Source organism: Diabrotica undecimpunctata, chromosome 8 (assembly GCF_040954645.1).
Source record: "Diabrotica undecimpunctata isolate CICGRU chromosome 8, icDiaUnde3, whole genome shotgun sequence".
Lineage (NCBI taxonomy): Eukaryota > Metazoa > Arthropoda > Insecta > Coleoptera > Chrysomelidae > Diabrotica > Diabrotica undecimpunctata.
The window spans coordinates 110837854-110860831 of NC_092810.1; the positions used below are offsets into that span (position 1 = coordinate 110837854).

A 22978-nucleotide genomic window follows, 5' to 3' on the forward strand; every position below is an offset into this window, starting at 1 on the left:
AATAAATACGCGCATCTCGTTCGCGCAGATGGAATCAGCCATGTTTTAGTCGGAACCAGTGCTGTTCAGAGACATCTTATCTTGTGTGCATAGAAAAATTAACCAGCTTTAATTTATTTACGGCAACTATAGACATTATATAAATCATTATTTCAAATGTATTAAATTATTAATCTCTAAAAATTTAAATTACAATTCTGTCGTAGCTTGTCACAAATTTCTCAATTTGAGTATATGTTTCCGTTTAAAATATGACGATCGCGTGCTGACAAACTTCAAAGGCGGCATCTGAGAGTGGGCATCCTGATTGTTATTAATTCTGTGCTACTGCTATTCTGCTATTAAAACGAAAGTGAGAAATCGCTTGAAACTAGCGTATGACATCATTGTTTGCGTATCGAATACGAAGCAGATACGTCGCATTAATTTATATTTTTTTTACTTTGTAATGTATTTTTATGTAGTGTTTAATTATTATTTAAGTTTTACAAGGTAGTGAAGTTTATATTTCTAAATAAACGACAATAATATTATGATAATTAGGGCGTTATGTTTTTTGGCACTTTTTTATTTAAGCTATGAAATAAAAATTTTTGTAAAAAGTTCCCTTTTTTAGAAATCATTTCGTGACCCCCTCAGCTCTAATGTGACCACCCAGGGTCTCGCGATCATCAAGCTTTGCTCGGTGGTCGCGACCATCGAGCAAAAAGACAAAAGAGGGAATGTAAAGGTAGTGGGGGCAAAAATATTATTAGACAGGAAGTGCCATCTTGAGAGGCCACATTAAACAAGGAAAGACAGACTCTTTCCTTGTTTAAAAAATCAAATTTAGTTAGGTTATGTCATTTCTGATGTTATTGTTTGTCCCAACTGTCACATGAAAGATTATTTGTATTTTCTATTGAAGTTTTTTAACAATTGCTTTACATTTTAGACTATTAGTGTTATTATTTAATTAAAACTTTATTGTGTCCTAGTTTAAAAAAAAGTATTTTAAGTGTATTATGTATTAATATTATGTAATATTAATATTATCTAATATAACAAATAAATAGATAAATTAGAACCCCTACACCACTGTATGATTATTGTGAAGTGTCATGAAATTTAAATTTGGCGCATTCGCATTTCCGGATATGTCCGCCATCAGAGGCCACTTTTTTGGTCTCCTTTTCATAACGATTAGATTCCCTCTTTTGTCTTTTTGCTCGATGGTCGCGACACACACTTTGGGAACCCCTGGTCTAAGTTGAGGCTCTATTCCTGCAGTAGGTCATCACATCACAACATCGAAACGGAAGAAGAAGAAGTTGACACTGACGTTACTTTTAATCCAAAATGGCGTTGTAATTGTTGGCATTTTGTATACACAATAATTATTTATAATGATTAAATAAATATAAGACGTTTCCAACAAAATTATTATTTAATATCCTTTACTAAGTTAAAATTAATAACTAGTTAATAATTTTAAGTCAAAATGTTTAATACCAACTTTCTATACGAGAAACGGCCTTTGAAAAAGCCTCGAATTGGGCCCCCCGATGTATATCCTCAAGAGCCAAAGCAAAAAGAGGATGAACTAACTAGTGTTAATGTTAAACATGGTTTTCCTACAATGACCCACCTCAGCGATGAATTTGGAACCGCCAGAAATTGTAATGTCACAGCTAGCAAGGTACCTATTTTCACAAATGGTTATATTTAATAATAAGAATAAAACAAAAAACACGCATAAAATCTGCAAAATTAAAATCAATTACTGATTATTAATTACAGGAAATAAATTAACAAATAAGTAACATGTGATATATTGTTCATTCTCACACTTTAAAAATGTATTTAATATCACTAACCAATTCCAATAGGCTGTTTAACCAATAGGTTTTAGTGATTGTGGTAGACTAAAATATTGTTAAAACAGTTATTAGATTAGCAATTATACTATTATATCTGTTTCCAGAGTTAATTTTACTGTCTTCAAACAATAGAAATTAGCTAGTTTTTTATAGACATATTTTTATTTTTTGTTTAGGTTGGAGCCTACTTTAATGCGATTATTTCTCTCAAAGAACAGCTCTCGATGTTACCAGATTCTGGTAGAAAAAGACAACAGATAAATCCAAAGGACAACTTTTGGCCAGTAACGAATAGAACAAAGAATCACATAGAAGCCTGGTTTAAGGATTTGTCTGGAAATAAACCTTTAATGAATCTGTCTAAGAGAGCACCCAACTTTAACAAAAAGGAAGAAATATTTGTGATGCTGACTGAATATCAAGTTCCCATGCTTAGAGCAGCTTGGTTTATTAAGTTAAGTTCTGCATATACAGTTGCTGTTTCAGAAGCTAAAATTAAAAAGAGACAAATGCCTGATCCCACTACAGGTAAGATTTACTTATTTATTTTGTTTTAAAATATTAAATTTCAAATAATACAGCAAAGAATAATCAATTCTTGTGTATGTTTGAGATCTTGTTCTTGGTATAAATTTGTTCCTTTTTGTATGATTAAGTCAGTTTCAGCATTGAATTTGTATTTCAAAATTTGGTATGTTTATGAATATAGTTTAAATAAAATGGATAAGAGTACCATGAAAAACATACAATTTTGGAAATAACTGTACAATCAGTCATATAGATTACTATGACATGTTTGATAAAAGGCTCACTTTTTAATAGCATATTGTTGGGCTATAATAAATTGGATAGGTAAAAGAAATTCATTTTTGAATAAATAAATTTAAAACTCTATAAAATACTCTATAAATTTTAAACTCTTGTTTGTCAGTACTCGCCTTGAGAGTGTATTAGTTATTTTCATCCCTTCTATAAGAAATATCAGCTAGAGATAGTTCAGTTCATGCTTCTTCATCTTTTCAAAATGTGCAGATTTTTGATTCCCATCTTTGACAATCTAAAGCACTTACCTGATGCAGTATGTACTGTAAAAAAATAAAAAAGGAAAACAGTACAATAAATTTCTCTTCACATCCATGTATCCAATTATCTTTTGGTCACCCATCCTTAAAAAAATGCTACTAAAGCTTCTTCTTTCTGTTGTCCATTCATTCAGTTGAGTTAACTTTAATTCCTACCACAAAAAACCTCCAAAATGTAAACAATTTCATTATCACCCCACATGCTTTTATCTTCACTGGCTAGGGTCACAAATGTTTCACAGGTTGAGTCATATTATACTACTCTAGCCAATTGGTAAGACTCAACTGAGATTGATGTGATTAGTAATTGTTGTGCATTGTGTAGCACTAGATGTGTTAGAACAGATTTGAGGTTTATCTAATCACTACAAACACTTGTAAATATTTTAGGATTTAAATGTTTTTATTGACTCTAAATTAACTTAAAATTAACAGTGGTTGAAAGAAAATAAAAAGGATATAATATGTACGTGTATTACATTTGAAAGTTTGAACTCTAATGAATGCTTTTGGTAACTATTTTAATCTAGTTCCTAATAAATAAGTTTTTATATACAATTAGCATAAACAGTAATACATTAGAGATTTAGACAAAGTTTTATTGTATGTATATACTATTTCCATGGGATTTTATTTGGGGGGTGCCTTGTTGTGCCTAATTTTAGAGTTGCCACTGGTTATCTGTTCTTAATGACACAAATTGGAACCTAGATCTACATATCTAGATATTAATTAAATGCAATTGATAGTGTTTGTAAAACATTTTAATATAATTCACTGATTTATTTCAGAGTGGACAGGTACGACTTTAAAATTCCTAAAAGATCAAGTTCCCAAGCTGCAGGAACTGTATTCTCAAGCTGAAAAACCTACAAATACAACATTGAATGCAACTCATACAAATGAGACTGAACAGAAACTTGCAATGCGCCATTGGAATTATTGTACAAGGCTTTTAAAATATATGTATGAAGAAGGTAATATTTATTTTCATTGATTAATTGGTTCAAAATCTTCAGCTCATCCAGCCCTATATGGATACATTTTTTGTTTCATAGTAGGTATTCCTGATACTCTCTAGGTCAGTGGTTCCTAACCTTTTCAAAGCTGGGGAACACTTGACAAATTTTGAAAAATTCGCAGAACACCATTGTGTTATTTTATAGAAAACACTAAATAAGGGGCGCAAACGTATATATATATATATATATATATATATATATATATATATATATATATATATATATATATATATATATATATATATATATATATATATATATATATATATATATATATATATATATATATATATATATATATATATATATATATATATATATATATATATATAATGGCTATACACCCCAGTGTGGGGTTAAACCGCAAATGCTTTCTAGATCCGATTTCTTAAGTGGATCAGTCTTTTTTGTTTATCTTATCTTCTTGACAATATCTCTCCATTTTTTCCTGTCTCTAGCTCTTCCTCTCCATTCTCTGACTCCTGTCCTTTGGAGGTCTTCTTCAACTTCTTGCAGCCACTTTGATCTCGGTCTTCCCTTCTCTTTTTTCCTCCTGGATTCCATTCTATCATTGCGTATGTCACTGCCTCATCGCCTGCTCGCCAAATGTGACCTAACCATCTAACTCTGCATTGCTTTATTTTAGTTACGATGTCTTCCTTAAGTTCTTCCTTAATTTCTGCATTTGTTCTGCTTCTATATTCATTTTGCTCTGTTCTGATTGGTCCTAGTATGGTTCTCATAATCTTTCTCTCTGCTATTCTTAAGTCTTCTTCATCTTTTTTAACCATTGTCATTGTTTCTCCTGCATATAATAATATTGGCCTAATTATGGTGTTATAAATGCTCATCTTACTTTTTTTAGTCAGTGTTTTGCTTTTAAGTAATGTTTTGTTTGCAAAATAAGCTTTATTCACTGCTAATATTTTTTCTTTTATTTCGGATTTCCTTTCTACGGATTTACTTATTGTAACCCCTAGGTATTTGAAGTATTCTACTTCTTCAAACTCAGAACTTCCTATTTTGATTTTTTCTTTCATTGGTTTTCTCCCTAATCTTAATATTTTTGTCTTTTCTTGATTTAATCTTAGCCCCATTACCTCCCCTTTCTCTCTTATTTCTTCTAGCATTTCTTTCATTATTTTTCTGTTCTTTGCAATAATAGCAATATCGTCTGCATATGCAATTATTTGACCACCTCTTGTTCTGAGATTTCTTTTATTTATATTTCGTAGTACATATTCTAATGCTAGATTAAATAGCGTTGTTGATAAGGCATCTCCTTGTTTCATCCCTTTATTTATAATGAATTCCTCTGTCTCTCCTCTTTGTGTCTTTATGCTTATTTTTGTAGTTCTCATTGTCATTTCTATTAATTTTCTGAGTTTATGTGGAATTTTTAATTTTTTAAGTGCTATCATTAATCCGTTCCTTTTAATTGAATCAAATGCCTGTTTGAAGTCTATGAATAACATTTCCAATTCTAATTTATACTTGTTTGCTTTTTCCATTATTTGTTTTATTGTGTGTATTGCATCTATTGTAGATCTTCCTTCTGTGAATCCACATTGGTACTGTCCTACTGTCTTCTTTGTGATCTTTGATAACCTCTTTTTTATTATTGATGTCAATATTTTATATGTTGTATTTAGTAACGTTATTCCTCTATAATTTTCACAGATTTGTTGGTCTCCCTTTTTATGTACTGTTATGATCTGCCCTACCTCCCAGTCCCCTGGCATTTTCTCTTCTTTCCATATGTTTTTCAATAGTGCCAGTATTTTTCCTCTTAGTTCCCTTCCCCCGTATTTTATTAGTTCCATATTAATGCCATCTTTACCAGGGGCTTTTCCATTTTTGCTTCTCTGTATTACTTCATCCAATTCCTCTAATGTTGGTTCTTTTAAAATTTCGATATCTACTTCATCTGCTTCTTCTTCGTGCACTGTTTCCTCCTCGTTATGCATTTCTTCTTCTGTTGTTTCCTCCGTCAAGAGCTCTCTGTAGTAATCTCTCCATACTTGTTTGTATTCTTGGTCCTCTATTATCACTATTCCCTCTCTATTTTTTATTCCGTTTGTTTTGCCCTTGTATTTTTTGTTTTGTTCTTTAATCTTTTTGTAAAAACTTTTCGTATTTCTGTTTGTTCTTTCCTGCTCTATTTCCTGCATTTTTTTGTCTACCCATCTTCTTTTATTTTGCCTTATCACTTTCTTAGCATTCCTTCTTAATTTTTCATATTCTTCTCTGTCTTCCTCTTTATCTGTTCTTAGCCATTTATTTCTGGCTTGCACTTTTTTTCCTGTTATTTCTCTACATTCTTGGTTATACCATTCGTTTTTTGTTTTAGCCTGACTTTTACCTATCTGCATATTTGCACCTTCTTCTATTGATTTTTTGATCGTCTCCTATTCTGTGTTTATATCTTCTGCTTTATATTTCTCTTTTATTTGAACTGTTACTGCCTCTTCATATTTTTTTCTTACTTCTTCATTACTCATTTTATTGACATTCCACTTTTTATGTTGGTTTTTTTGTTTTGTTTCAATTTTAACTTTTTGTCTTATAGTGGCTGTGACCATGTAGTGGTCTGAATCTGCACACGCACCTCTGAACGTTCTTACATCTTTTATTGACGATTGTTTTCGTTTATTAATCATTATGTGATCAATTTGACTATATGTTTTCTGATCTGATGACCTCCATGTTACCTTATGTATTTTAGGGTGTTCAAATTTTGTTGAGCTTATTAACAAATTTGTTCTTGTTGCTAGGTTACATAGTCTTTGCCCATTGTCATTCGTGTTTTCGTGTATTGTATGCTTTCCTGCAATTTGTTGTAAAAAGTCCTCTTTTTCAATCTGGGCGTTGAGGTCTCCTAGTACAAATATGACTAATCTTCTTTGGGTATTTTTTCTATCTCCTCTTCGACCCTATCATAAAAGATTTCTTTTTCGTCTGCATTGCTTGTTTCTGTGGGGGCGTATAAATTCAAGACTGATATATTAAATGGTTTGCTGTTGACTCTAACATAGGCCATCCTTTCGCATATTGGCTTGAAATTTATAATTTTCTCTCTTAGGTGCCTTAGTATCATGAATCCCACGTCTTTTTGCCCTTGTTTCTTTCCTCCTGAATATAACATTGTAAAGTCTTGTTTGTCAATCTGTCCCTGTCCCTCCCAGCGTAATTCTTGCAGTGCTGCAATATCTATTTTATACTTTTTGAGTTCTTTTTCTATTTCTAGCATTTTTCCTGGAGTTAGCATGGTTCTTATGTTCCATGTGCTTATTTTCAACTCTTTATTTTTTTTGTTCTGTTGTCTTCGTTTTTTATTTTTGTTTTCTTGTCTATCTTTCTTTATTGCACTTTTGTTGTACCCGGGTTTATCTGCAGTCATTTCCTGTTTCTTTGCCTCGTCCGTCAACGAATAATTCATCATCTCATCCCTTGCTAGTTTTTTGAACCACCTCCATGATGGTCCTCCAGCTGGTTGGTGTTTCTATTCCATCTCCTTTCTAGACCATCTATTATAAGTTTGTTGGCTTTAATTTGGACACGTTTACCTTTCTTTATTTCATCTTTTGCCATTCTTCGTATTTCCTTCTGTATTTGTAATTCCTCTGTCGTTAGATCATTGTTTATATATATTTTTTCTTTTTTCACTTCTTTAAGTTTACTTTTGTTTTCCATAATTTTTGTTTTTTCTTCTTTGTTTGGCAGTCTGACTAAACATGTTTTATCTCCTAGTTTCACTGCTTCTTCTATATTTACGGTAATATTTAGCTCTTTTGTCATAAAATTTCCTATTACTTCTTTTAGTATTCTTCTATCTCCCGTTTCTATTGTCATTCCCTGTATTATCACATTATTTTCTTTTCTTATTCTATCCAGCCTTTCAAGGCGTCCTTTTGTCTCATTCAGATCCTTTTTGATTTGTTCATTTTCTTTCCAGATTTCACTATTCTCTTGTTTTAGTTCTGCTAGTTCAGTTTTGAGTTCCCTCATTTCTTCTCTGTATTGTTTTTGTTCCGTTTTTACTTTTTTTATATCAGTTTTTAATTCTTGTAACTCTATTGTTAAATTTTTTATCATATTTAGTATTTGATCTATTTTGCTATCATCTTTGTGACTTTTAACTGGACTTCTTTGTACTTTTTTACTGGGACCAAATAACAGTCCCTCTTCTTCTCTATTTCTTTTCCGATTGTCATCGGATGTATTATCATCTGAATCCATATTTCTACTGCTACTACTCGCGATAGAGCCAACCTCCCCACTCAACGCGTCGAAGGAAGATGGTTCTCTCAAGCAGTAGCTTGTAGTAATTTATTTTCACGTTTTCTTCCTGAATAAATTAATTTTCAATTAAAATAATTGTCAGTTACTTTGGAACGGTTTGATGTGGCAACGCCCACCGCAAATGTATATACAAATGTAAATAAAACATATTCTTTAACTGCAAATACATGCAAAAACAAAATATAAGAATAAAAACATATTCTAAAAATAGAAATTAACAAAAAATATGTAGATTGGTAAATACATTAACAAATTAAATGTATGGGCATAACTAACATAATAACATAAAAATTACACAAATTTAGTGTGACACTTGAGCCTGATGACTTTTGCAAATTTTAGCAATGTCCGGTCTAATATGCGATAACGCTAACCTCATTTCTTCATCAATATTCCCAAGTCTTTCACATTTATTTGTTTTTATGTTTGTGAAGGTTGAAAAATCTTATTCACACAAGTATGAAGTTGCAAACTGTAGTAATACCTTTAATGCTCTTGTAGAAAGAAGTTGGTGTTCAGCTTGCACAGAAATCCAAAATTCTTCAAGTGACATTTCAGAAAACTTTAGTTTCAGAGTGCGATCTGTTGACAAGCCTACTAACTCTTCTTCCTCTTGTAATGATAGCTGGTATTTCGACATATTAATCGAGATAAAAGAATTTTGAATCCAATCGTAATTATCTGTATTTAGGAAAGGAAAGTAGTGATCAATTTTTTCATCCCTTCAATATTTGCGCTAATACTGGGAAACATATCCAATGTACCTTTTTCTAATATGCAATTTTTCCAAAGAGATATTTTCTTTTGAAACCCTGATAATTTGTCAGTACAAGACAAAATATTTTCAGATTTTCCTTGGACACTTGTGTTAATATTATTGAGGTATTTAAAAATGTCAGTCAAATATCCTAATTTGGCAAGCCAAATATTATTTTCTAAATATATTGCAAATTTATCTGTTGCTGCACCTTCTCCTTGAAAAAATGCTAACAATTCGCATTTAAGCTCTAAAACTCAATTCAAGACTTTTCCTCTGCTTAACCACCTAACTTTGTATGCAAAAGCAAAACTTTGTGTTGTGCTCCCATTGTAAAATAAAGCTGTTTAAAAAGGCGTGTTTTTAATGGCCTTGATTTTATGTAATTGACCATCCCCACTACTTGATCTAACACAGGTTTTAAAGTATTTGGCAACATTTTGCATACTAGTGATTCTCTGTGCAAGAAACAATGCGTAATTATTATGTTTGGGTTACTCGTTTTCGCAAGTGTACCAAATCCCTTAATAGAGCCTAACATTGATGGTGCCCCATCTGTACAAATACCCACGCACATATTCCATTATATATTTTCTTCAAAATATGATCTAATGCACTTATTTAAATAAATTTATTTAAATAAATTTAAATAAAAATATTTTGACCCGTTGTATGTTCAGTAAGTTCCTTACAACATAAAAACTGATTTACTATTTTGTTTTCAGAAATAAAACGAATGAATCCTATTAAGTAGGCTTTGCCACTAAAGCCAGTGGATTCGTCAACTTGCAATGTAAAATTTTCTCGTGTCATAATACCAAAAACTGTACTTTCAATATTGTCTAACATATTTTTAATTCTATTTCTTATTGTATCGTCGAAATGAGGAATTTTCATAATTTCTTTTTTTGCATCCTCACCAAACAATTTTTACCATTTCTGCACATGCTGGTAATACCAAAGGTTCAGCAATAGTATGCAGTTTCAACCTTATAGCTATTAATTCAGCCATTTTATAAAAAGCTAATTGTGCTTTGTCAGAAATTTTAACAATTTTTTTAAAACTTCTTACCTGCTTTTCTTGCATGTTCAACAATCTTTGAAAATATGCTTTGCTTTTAGAACTAAGATTGGCATGTTTAGTTGAAAAATGGCGTTTTAGTTTAGCCGGGACCATTGCCGAATTTGATAAATTTTCACCACATACAAGACAATTTGGCATGGGACAATCTTCATCACCTTTCCATGTAAAGCCATAACTCAAATATTCTTCCGAATACTGGCGATTAACTTTTTTGGTTGGTTGGGAAATGGGAAGCTGTCCCTCCATAGAGGTACTGGTACCTGCTCCATAGTTTATATCTTGTCTATCGTCAGAACTACGTTTTCTTTTAATAAGGAATTTGTCCATTGCTGCAATGCGAAATAAATTTTATTTTAAAAGGTGATTAGTTACAAAAGTAAATTAACAATATTCATCATTGTTGTTAGCTCTGTGTAACCTTATTTTTATTTGAACTTGCTGGTAAATCTTAAATAAACTTACCCTAATTTTTTTTATATGGCTTTGGCAGTTTGCCATACAGCCAGTTACATGATACTAACCTAAATTACTTACCTATCAACTGGAACTTAAAACTCAATAAAAATACTGCGTTATTATTAGGGTGTATTCGAGCAAAACAAATGAGCAATCTTAAGCTTGGAGTCCGCACCACTACTGAAGACTGAGACCAGCAGTGTTGCCAGGTACACCAGAAAACAGGTAACCGGGTAACCGCGACAATAAATACACGCATAGCATACGCCGAGATTGTCAAGAAGAATTTTTCATTCTTCCCGATCTCTTGGAAACGACACAATTTCACGTCGGTCTGCTAGATTAACGTATATTTTTCGCGGAACACCGGTTAAGAATCACTTCACTAGGTATTAATACCGTCAACATTGGGAGAGCATCTCCATTCACACCTGATAAGATAATTGACAAAACTCCCACAGGCTACAGTATTTTAATATTAATTGTTTATTACTTATTGGCAATAAAATCATGTCAAATTATTAGTAATGTTAGCAGTGAAAACATTTTGAAATCTGAACAAAAGTTCCTATCAAAATGGAAATCAAATACTTTATTTCCATTTTGATAGGAACTTTTGTTCAGAAACAGTTCAATCATTTTGATATTTTTACTGCTCATGAATAATTGTTTGAGAGACCCTATTAGAACATGTTATTTGTAAAACTCAGGTTTATTATGCTGTATATACATGTTGTAAAGAATGAAATTTTCAATACTATAAATTAATATGCATACTATGTAATTTGATTATAATTGATTTGGTTTATACAGGACTGACAGACAGACAGGAGGTTCTGAACTGGATAGTAGAATTACTTGAAAAACAAAAAGCCCAACTGCCAGGTGACGATGGTATTTTAAGACTGTTTCTACCTCTAACCCTTCAGTATTTAGATGAATTTGTTCAGTCAGAACTGTTGTCACGAAGATTAGCACATTACTGTGCCAAAAAACTTGGCAGTATGCTTACGAATGTGGCAGAAACCAATGTGATGACATCTCCACCCAGTGAAAGCAAAACAGAACCAAAGGAAACGGAAAAGGAAAAGAAGGAGACCACTTCTACGAATCCCCTTCAAAGTAATATGGTTGAATATCAAAACTGCCCTCATCATCGAGATATAGGTATGTTGAATACTTTACTTTATTCACCTTCTTTTACTAATGGTGTAAGTGGTAGTAGTTTTTCTCCAGTTTTTTCTGTTTGTAGCACCTTCTTTAGCTTGTCTTTAATTTTTTAATTGTTCTTTTGCTTTAATCTTGTAGCATTTATTTATATATTTCTATACTAATTGTTATATATTTTGTAATACTCTCATCCCATGTGGCCAGAATGAATGATGGCCGTTGCACCCAAAGAATTACAGTGTGGAGACCACAAGCAGATAGAAGAAGCAGAGGTAGACTACCTATGTGATTGACAGATGACGTCAAAAGAATCGCTGGGAATTGGCTACAGGAAGCTCAAGACTGCCAAACCTGGAAGAAATTAGGAGAGGCCTATATTCAACTTTGGATGCAGAAGGCTGGTTGATAATGATTATGAGTCTCATCTTATAACGACAAATAAATTTTGCCAGTTCAGATTTTTGCTGTTAATACCAGATGTCTACTTTTAGTTTTTACATGATTATACCCTTGATTTCAACCTATTTGTAATTTATCTAGAGTTTGGTCTACCTTTTTATCTTCAGGCTAATACCTTCTACCTGTTCTTATATTTTTTAATACATTTTAGTACTGCAACTATTTATTGGAAGTAAAGAATAATCGTATTGAAATAAAAAATTTATTAGTTTTGCAGTTAAGTACTATTATCCAGACAGTTGTATTGGAATGTCCTACAGCGTTAGTTTGGTGTGGGACAGGTGTTGGTACCATTTGGCATGGATCCCCATTGGATAGTTTACCCATTTTACCGTCCATGTTACCGATGCCGCCCCGATGTGATATGAATACATATAGAAAACAGATCATGTTTGCTGAAAATTGTATTAGAGATAGAAGTAAAAAGGCAGAAGGAAGATGGTGCACTGAGAAGTGGCAAGCTTCACCAGCAGGTAATCTTACATTTTATTTTACTGTTATTTTATTTTATTTTACATCATATTTATGTGTCGAGTATTCTAATGTGAAAGACGTGTGAAAAACAGTTCCATTATTTAACTTGAAAAGATCCTCAGCACTTTTCTTATGTAAAAGTGGTTGCAGTTAAATTGGTGGAAACTTTGCAGAGAGGTAGCTTTGGTCATGTTGATCAAAAGTTATCATTGCGCCAAGACTCGGAAATCAATTGTTTCTGAATTACAGAGGTTCAAAGGCTCGGTTTTAGTCCTTTTGAATAATACATATTTGTAAAATATACAGAGTTTTAGTAACCTTCCATCAAAGACTATACACGCATACAAGGTAGCAAAAAATCCTGTATAGATAATATTTTTACAAATCTTGACATATTTGATTCTCTTGTATTCAATCCTCATACATCTGATCATACTGCTCAAAAGGTAAAATTTGAATTAAATGAATTTGAGTCAAATATAATAAAAAAAACGAATATTTAGCAAGGAGAATAAACATTTTTTTAAATTCATGGTAGGTAATGTAGACTGGGTATCTGTTTTTGAGACATTAGATGTAGATAATCAGTGGGATGCTTTTATGAGTATAGTTCAGAAATTTTTTATACAATGTTTTCCACTCAAAGAGATAAATTCAGCAAATAAAAAAAAATCACACAAGTACTTTAAAAATAATGATATAAAACATTGTAAATCTAGGCTTGATGTTTTGTTTACACTGTCTACCAATAATGTTGATTATAAAGATATTTACAGGACAGAAAAACGCAAATACAATTCTTTACTCACTCAATCTCGAAAAGAAAATAGCGAAGAACGAATTGAAAATAGCGAAAATAAAACTAAAATGGCTTGGCAATTGGTAAAAGAGATTAAGGGTAATTCCAAAAATCAAGGTAATTTCTGTTTAGAGGGTGACCCTCAGGTGCTTTCTAACGAAATAAATCAATTTATGGCAAATGCAGCACCAGAAGCTGTAAAGAAAATAAAGCATGTAAAAAATTTTCAAATTAATATAGAACAAACTAATCATCGCATGTTTTTAACTGCCGTTTCAGAGAAAGAAATAAGTCACATAATAAATAACTTAAAAAACAAGCATAGCTCTGGTTATGATGAAATATCAACCAACTTAATTAAATATGTTTCATTAGAGATTTCTCTTCCTCTTTCTTTTATAGTTAATGCTTCTTTCAGGCAAGGTAAATTTCCTCAAAGTTTAAAACTGGCATTTGTGAAGCCACTACATAAAAAAGGTGATGTTACTAAGATGGAGAACTATAGACCAATAAGCCTTCTTCCATCATTCTCAAAAATATTCGAAAAAGCAATATATTTCAGACTACAAAACTTTTTCACTACAAACAACTTATTTAGTAGTTCACAGCATGGTTTTCTCGCAGGGAGATCTATTGAGACAGCTACCTATGATTTTATATCAAAAATTTTAGAAAAGCTGGAGGCAAAGATGAAAACACTAGGTGCTTTTTTGGACCTATCTAAGGCTTTCGATAGCCTAGATCATGTTCTTTTATTACAAAAATTACATCTTTATGGAATACAGGGACCGGCATTAAAATGGATAAAATCATTTCTCACAGATAGGGCGCAAAAGGTATGCCTGGAGAAAAGGGGATGTAGGTTTACTCTGATCCTATCAATTTAAAATTAGGCATACCACAGGGGAGTGTCCTGGGGCCTTTTCTCTTTTTGGTCTACATAAACGACCTTCCAAATGCGGTGGTTAGTAGTTCCTCAAACCTTGTAAATTTCGCTGATGACTCAAATGTGCTTTTCTGGGAAAAAACTTTAGAAACACTCCTCACAGTGGCAGAGCAAATTCTAAGCAAGGCTGAACAGTGGTTCAGTGGAAATCGGTTGTTGCTTAATACTCATAAGACAGTTTTTGTCTACTTTAGAACCAGCCAGTCACGAGAGCAGTTTCCAGATACAATTAATTTCCTATCACAAAACACGGAACTTGCTAGATCAGTTAAATTTCTTGGTATTCATATTGACCAGAATCTACGGCATACAGCCAACTACAGGGTTTTCCCTGTTAAATTCCTAGTAAATATGGTTGCAACTAAATATTCCAGAAAAACATTAGTATTTTAACAAATACGTGCATTTACTGTCGGCACATATTTATCCCTTCTTATTGCTAGAATCCACTTTTTTCTCATCAGAATATCTTTGGTAAACCTGTGTCCTGATGTTCACACGGCCAAATAAACGCAATATTTACTTACAAGTAAATTGATTTGAAGAGTTGACGTGACCTCCAACTACACAAGCGCCACCTACGTTGAGCTTTTCAGATTAGCTGCCATTGAGCTAATTATCTTGATGTTGAATTATACTTTTTTGAAACTTCTACTTGTAATTTTGTAAATTTCTTTGCCTAAAACTTATACAACTTGTGTGGTTGTGTAATTTCTATTATTTTTTTATCTTAATGAGTTTAGTAAATATTTTATTTTAGGGACTGTCACTACAAGGGTTCTGTCTGCTCTAGACGCTTTGGATCGTCACCGATTTGACAAAATGGATGCGACAAATTCTTTAGATACGTTATACGCAAAAGTAAGCAATTTGAGCGAGATATTTACAATATTCAAGTGATTCAGTGTTAATTTCATATAATTTTTCAGATATTTAGTGGGCCAAATGATCAAGAGAACGCGGTAGTTAAATTGCTGTGTGAATGGGCAGTATCTCCCGAACGTACCGGCGAACATAGAGCTCTAGCTGTAGCAGCTCTACTTGACAGAAGGCAATCAGATACAAATACAGCAGGAGATCAAGAAACTACTCCCGGTGATGACAAAGATTCCAGCAGTAGTGTTCCAGGTGGTCCACCAATGTTTCAATCGCTATTAATGAAGTTTTTAGACAACGACGCACCAGTTCCTGCACCTGATGATTGTTCGATGGTATAAGTTTTAAGATATTGTATTTAGTAGAAGTATAATTTTATATTTTTTTTAGAAAAAGACTGCGTTTTCTAACTTAGTTCATCTCTTTTCTGAACTTATTCGTCGTGATGTATTCTCTCATGATGCCTACATGTGTACTTTAATATCTAGAGGAGATTTGCTAGGACCTGAAGAAAATTCTGAGAATACTTTGAATACACATCACACTAAAATGGAGGTATAATTTCAATTTACATCATAATAAGCTTATTCTCGCTATGCTCTTTTTTATTGCTAATTTTCTGGTAAATACATTGCACTTAATCGAATTTGATGTTGTCATTTGTACACAACTGTGTCATATTGTCGGGATGGAATCATAAAAAATATATGATTATCATCTTAACGAGAATTAAGTGTTCTTATCTTACACCTATTTTATAGTAAAAAAAATATTTCAAGCAAGTTCTAGTCAAGCATACTTCATTCTTCGTAATCTAGTGCTCGAGGTTGTTCAGGACGTCTCGCCCTAGTTACGACCCTGTATTCCACTTAATTTGCACATTTGAACATCAAGATAACGACGCAGTGGAAGATTATATATACTTGTTTACTATTAATGTAGTTCTGTTTTAGTTTCCGTTTAATACTTTTAATAATTATTTTATATTTAAGTATTTTTCAAATAAATTTGTTTTTATAAACTTGTCTCGTGAAATAAAAACCTAATTAACGCAGTAAGTAGGATATGCACGTCTTCGGTTTTGATGTTTTAATAACGAAGTTCGTATCTACATCGGACTTACACACTTACATTGGCCTCGATCTTGTATTAGTTCCAAAAATTCAGCGTAGACATAATACAGCCTTTAGCACTCAACACAACATGTTTAATCAAAAACTCACAGAAATTTTTGCCATAACTAGCAGAAATAGATTACAATTCCAAGAACATGCTAATCAGTTTTTATATCACCAGGTCTTTTCACCAATGTACCATTGGAGAAAACTTTAAAAATAATAAGAGGCAGATTAGAGAGGGATGATACACTGACAACAAAATCCAAACTGAATGTATTAGGTATCATGGAGCTACTAACACTTTGCACTGACAACACTTATTTTCAATTAGATGCTGATTTCTATAAACAAAATTTCGGATTAGTCATGGGCCCATTCTCACCTCCATTATTAGCAGATATATTCATGGAGGATTTCGAACAAAACATTGTACACAAACAAGACAAACTACCTACGGTATGGTTGAGATATGTAGATGATGGGTTCTCCATTTGGCGTCACAGACAAGAAGTATTGGATAAATTCCTGATGGACAGGAACAATAAAGAAGAATCAATCAAATTCACCACGGTAAAAGAAAACAACCATTCCCTTCCTTTTTGGATGTGTTAATCACAAAAGAAGAGACAGAATATACATCTAAAGTTTAAAGAAAAATAACCCACACCAACAGATATTTAAATTACCATCCAAACCACAACGTATACATCAAAAAAGGAATTATCAAATGATTATTTGATAGAGCCCGAAACACCTGCTCCAACGAACATGCATTTGAGGAAGAAAAAAAAACCTGCTAACCAAGGTTTTGACAAAAAATGTTTACACATTGTAAGTTATAAACAAGGAATTTCACAAGATTGAAGAAAGGAAATAACAAACACCACAGGCACTCACAAGAAGAGATTCAAAGATGACAAAATACCATATGTAAAGAGCTTATCAGAAAAATTGAAAAGCCGGGTACACACATGCCAGTAAATTGGGAAAGTAGGTGGCATGCCAATTGCTGCCATAGGCCAGTAACTGTCAAGCACAAAACACATTTGCTAGTTATTGGCATGCCAGTAGCTCGCATGCCTGTACTGGTAAGGCGAAAAAGCAGGGTATATTTTTACACATGCCAGTGCTAGTAAACAATCGACTGGTTTTCATCTGAAACTAAAGTACTTGTTTTGTAATTAAAAGTTTTGAGTTTCCAACAAAAAAAGGGATCCATGGAAGGTATTCGGAATGGATTCAACAAGCAAATATTGCTGATGACCACAGATATTGTTAGAAATTTAATAGTGAATCCGAAGCGGAACTCAAAAATCTGTCTACTTGTCTACTAAAAAGTCTACTTGTTTTGTAATTTAAAGATTTTGTTTCCAACAAAAAAAAAGGAAATCCATGGAAGGTATTCGGAATGGATTCAACAAGCAAATATTGCTAATGACCACAGATATTGTTAGAAATTTAATAATGAATCCGAAGCGGAACTCAAAAAAGAGACAAATTTGGCTGAGAAATTGGATTGGTAGGCGAGAAAATCTTGGAGCAATTTTTTATTTTGGCCTTTATCTCCTTTATAGTAATACCTTCCCCCATTTCTTTTTGAATTTTTGTCTAAGCATTGCCACAGGCTATTTTATTTTTATATAGAGATGATTTAGAATTCAAAAGACACTCCAATTCTCTATATATAGCAATAAATTTGTTGGTTTTTCATCACCCCACCGAACCATTTTTTAAATTAACAAGTTTAAAAATAAAACGATTAATTTTTATCACCAGCACAACAAATCTGACAATTCTCTGCTAGCTACTAGCATGCCCTTAGCGGTAGTACGTGTTCACACATGCCAGTGACACTCCTCGCGCCAGTGACACTCCCCACGCATGCGCCTTGCATCTTACAGCATGCTACTAGCAAGAAAAATCAAATTTTTTGCGATTAGCTAGCATGTCAGTTAATGTACACACTTGCCAGTTTGGGGACAGTAGCTGGTGCTTGCTAGGTACTGGTATGCCATTGTGCTAATAACAGGCATTTGTATCTTCTGCTAAAAGGATAGCAAAAAGTACATCACAACAACATTCAAAACAGTCACCACACTGACATATATCCTGTCCAAAATAAATCCAACAATAGACAAGAAACATCAAAGAACTGGTATTACCACTTTTTATTTACATTTTCTGGGGGTAACAGTTTTTAGAGCTTCTTTCACATGTTTAAAGCATTAAATTCTTAACAACCGTCTCTACCAATATGTCGGTTTTAATAGGTTTTGGTAATTCCCCATATTAATTCTATAGTATTGAAAATACAGTGGTATGGTGGCAGACGTAATACTTGGTGGCCCTGTTGTTCTGCTAAATCATCTTCAATGTATTTTGGAGGTGGCTTGTTTAAAAATAAATATTGATAACCTGAACTAAACTCTCATTAGGCGTACTTAGTGCGTAACAACCTGCATAAGGTCGTTTTTCAACATTGTCTCGTTAAAGGCAGTTTATTGTTAGTTAACCAATCTTTTATTTCAGTCTTGGTTGAAGACATGTTTGGTGCTTTATCTAACAACATGCTATGGTATAGAGCGTTATCCATTATAATTAGGGATGGTTCAGACAAATTTTTTAATAGGTAGTTGATTTTTAAACCACCATAAAAAAACTTGATTCATTTTTCCATGGTAGTCAATTAGAGCCGATTTAGAGGAAAATATAGCCTCTGCACCCTTAATGAAGCCATTTTCATTATCAGTATAAACAATGATGTATCTACAAAAAAATATATTTTATATATTTGATATAATCTCAAAAATTCTGCAGTCTTCGCAGCACTCTGAAACTGTTCCATCAGTCCTCGCCTTGGATGATCTGTTAGTCATTTAAAGCCAATATATTTCAGTACAATAGTGAGTGATATACGACAACCACTAAAAAGGGTTCTTTTTCCTTCAAATGAATCCATAAATAGGTCAAAGTCACAATGTTCTTTTAAAAAGAATTAAATTTGATTTCATGTTAATCAAATCTGTTTAACTTAATGAAGTTTATAATATCTAACGAAAAGTATACTTACTTCATTTATACATGCTGTAAGTTGTATTACGAATTTTGCTTGTATTTATTATTTCAGTATTGGTAACTTTCTTAGGCTTAGTGGTGATATCAGAGGTGAGAGAGATAGAACTCGCAGTTGAAATATGTAAATTTAAAGCTGCAGCTACACGCTAAAACAATAATATACGAGGCATGTTTTTTAAGTAAGTACCGTTTTGCGATTCCGCCGCCGCAGCGCTACGGTCGGCGTTCCGCGCATGAGCGCTAGTTACCTACATCTCTTGTCTACGCACTGACGCCATTACAGTCTGATTCTTCATTGTATACTTGTTTACTCCAGTGTTTAAGATGCCTCCAACAATCGTGAGTCACGCTGATTGTGAAGTACGGGCTGTTATACGATTTCTTAGTGCTAAAGGCGTAAAACTGATCGATATTCATCGTGAGATCGTTGAAGTTTACGGACAAAACATTATGAGTGGTGGAATGGTAAGGAAATGGGTGAGATCATTTAAAGATGGCCGCACAAATGTGCATGATGAAGAACGGAGTGGGCGTCCTTCGGTCGTTAATGAAAATTTGGTGCAGAAAGTGGACGAAAAGGTGAGAGAAAACAGACGCTTTATAATTTCATCATTGTCCGACTGCTTTCCTCAGTATTCTCGTAGTGTTTTGTATCGCATTGTTACCGAGAACTTGAATTACCGGAAATTGTGTTCACGTTGGGTTCCAAAAATTTTAACGGATTTGCACAAAACCCAACGTTTAGGCAGTGCATTGACTTTCCTTGAGCGGTACCACAGTGAAGGTGAAGATTTTTTAGACCAAATTGTTACTGGTGACGAAACGTGGGTGGCCTACGTCACACCAGAATCAAAACAACAAGCCATGGAATGGCGACATTCATCATCACCCAAAAGAGTGAAGTTTAAGCAAACAATTTCTGCCCGGAAAATCATGTGCACAGTTTTTTGGGACAGAAAAGGAGTATTGCTAGTGGAGTTTCTGCCTCGTAATGAGACAATCAATGCAGCGTCTTATTGTGAGACATTGAAAAATCTGCGTCGTGCAATCCAGAACAAAAGACGTGGCAAGTTGAGTAAGGGTATCGTTTTGCTGCATGACAATGCCCGTCCACATGTGGCTAATTAGACCAAAGATCTCATCAAATCATTTAAATGGGAAACTCTAGATCATCCGCCATACAGCCCTGATCTGGCGCCCAGCGACTACCATTTGTTCCAGCACTTGAAGAAACACTTGGGCGGTCAGCGTCTTCAAGACGATAACGAAGTCAAAACATTTGTGATGCAGTGGTTAACAAGTCAGGCGGCAGAATTTTATTAGGAGGCTATCCAAAAACTGGTGCCACATTATGACAAGTGCCTCAATATTCACGGAAATTATGTAGAAAAGTAGATTAAGGTACAGGCTTTCATGTAAAAATAAAATTATTGCCATATCTTTGCACATCTTTTTTTAATTCCAAAACGGTACTTACTTAAAAAACACTCCTCGTATTTTTTAAGTATCTACATTCTTCTTCTTCTTTTGGTTCCTATTCGTTTCGAATATTGGCGATCATTCTGGCTATAATTATTTTATTAACTGATGCTTTAAATAGATTAGTTGTTGTTGTGGAGAACCATTTCCTCAGGTTTTTTAACCATGATATACTTCTTCTCCCAATTCCTCGCTTTCCGAATACTTTTCCTTGAAGGATTATATTCAGTAATCTATATTTAGTGCCGTTTCTCATTATATGTCATAGATATTCTAACTTTCTCCTTTTAATGGTATACATCACCTCTTTCTTTCCCCATTCTTCGTAGTACAGTCTCGTTGGTTATCTTGTCCGTCCATGATATCCTTAGGATTCTTCTGTATAGCTTCATCTCGAAGGCTTCAAGTTTCTTCACCATCGCTTCAGTGAGTGTCCAGGATTCAACTCCGTAGTATAATATCGAGAAGATATAACATCGTAGGAGCCTTACTTTTATCTCCAGATTAAGGTTGTGGCTTTTAAAAAGTTTGGCCATGTTGTTGAATGCACTCCTAGCCTGCTCCATTCTACATCTTACTTCTTGTGAGTGTTCCCATTGTTCGTTTAATATTGTTCCAGGATAGGTAAACTGTTTTACTCGGTCCACTGGTGTATTCTTGATAAGCAGTTGAACGTCTCTAATTTTATTTTTGCAGATGACCATAAATTTAGTTTTTGATATGTTTACTTGTAGTCCGAATATTTCACTTACTTCATTAACTTTGTTAATTAGTTGCTGTAAACTGTCTGCAAAAATAACGGTATCATCTTCATAGCGGATGTTGTTTAGGCGTTCTCTATTTAAAAGGATTCCATGTTCGCAATTTTCCAAGGCTTAACTAAATATTTCCTCTGAATAAAGGTTGAATAATATAGGTGAAAGTATACATCCTTGTCTAACGCCTCGCAGAATCTGGATCGCTTCCGTGGGTTTATCTCCAAGATTTGTTCTTATTGTGGCTGATTGGTTCTAGTATAAATTTTGTATTATACGCCGGTCTTTATCATCTATTTGGGCTTTTGTTAGAACATCCATCATTTTTTGGTGTTAAACTGTGTCAAATGCTTTTTGGTAGTCCACAAAGCAGGTGTAGATATCGCAAGTCATATCTCTGCATCTTTAGAACAATACCTGTAGAATAAACAGTGCATCTCTCGTACCTACGCCTTTCATGAATCCAAACTGTGTGTCTTGTATTCTCTCTTCGCATAGCTTGTATATTCTGCGATGTATAATTTTAAGAAAAAGTTTTAGTGTATGGCTCATTCGACTTATTAGCCTATATTCTCCGCACTTTTTCGCTCCCTGTTTCTTTGGTAACGTAATAAATTCTGAAACTAGCCGATCTTTTGGAATATTGCCTGTGTCATAGATAATATTTGAGATTTTACATAGTATTCTTAAATATTCATCATCAAGAAGTTTAAGAAATTCAGACTGTACTTTGTCTGGTCCTGGAGCTCTCCCTTCTTTTAGTGATATTATGGCTGCTCTTATTTCTGCCACTAGTATAGATGGTCCTGTTTCCGTAGGTATTAAGGACTGGTTCTCCCTCTCATCAAAAAATAAATTTCGTATGTAATTTTTCCAGGTATTATCAATACTCTCTTTGTCCACGATTACCTCTCCGTTGTCATTAACAAGTTAACTTACTCTTCTGTTTTTACATTTACCTGTAATTTCTCTTTCCTTTTTATGCACGTTGAAGTCGACGTATTTACTTTGTAGAATTTCGATTTCTTGGCATTTTTTTCTCCAGTTCTTTCTGTTTGGATCATCTTAACTTTCTCTGTGTATCTCGTTGTAATGCTTTATACATAGAGTTATTGTTCTTGTTTTTCCTTATTTCTTCTATCAGCTGCAGAATCTCTGTCGTCATCCATGTCTTCTCTTACCTTATTCGTTCTTCATAAAATTGTCTTTAATGTCGTCTATCGTTTTATTAAGGGATTCTGTCTTCTCCTCTGCGCTTTCCGTTG

The 22978-nt window shown here is 33.3% G+C and overlaps 1 protein-coding gene across 2 annotated transcripts in view; it reads left to right on the forward strand.

The window, feature by feature from the left end:
* Nucleotides 1-953: 953 nt before the first annotated feature.
* Nucleotides 954-22978, forward strand: part of kto (mediator complex subunit kohtalo) — a 98518-nt gene continuing 76493 nt past the window's right edge. For both annotated transcript variants that reach the window (XM_072540735.1, XM_072540737.1), the window contains exons 1-8: nucleotides 954-1678; nucleotides 2036-2387; nucleotides 3733-3918; nucleotides 11376-11729; nucleotides 12401-12664; nucleotides 15171-15271; nucleotides 15340-15621; nucleotides 15677-15841. In XM_072540735.1, coding sequence (XP_072396836.1) covers nucleotides 1481-1678; nucleotides 2036-2387; nucleotides 3733-3918; nucleotides 11376-11729; nucleotides 12401-12664; nucleotides 15171-15271; nucleotides 15340-15621; nucleotides 15677-15841 — 1902 coding nt within the window. In that variant the 5' untranslated portion in view covers nucleotides 954-1480. The remainder of the gene's footprint in view (nucleotides 1679-2035; nucleotides 2388-3732; nucleotides 3919-11375; nucleotides 11730-12400; nucleotides 12665-15170; nucleotides 15272-15339; nucleotides 15622-15676; nucleotides 15842-22978) is intronic.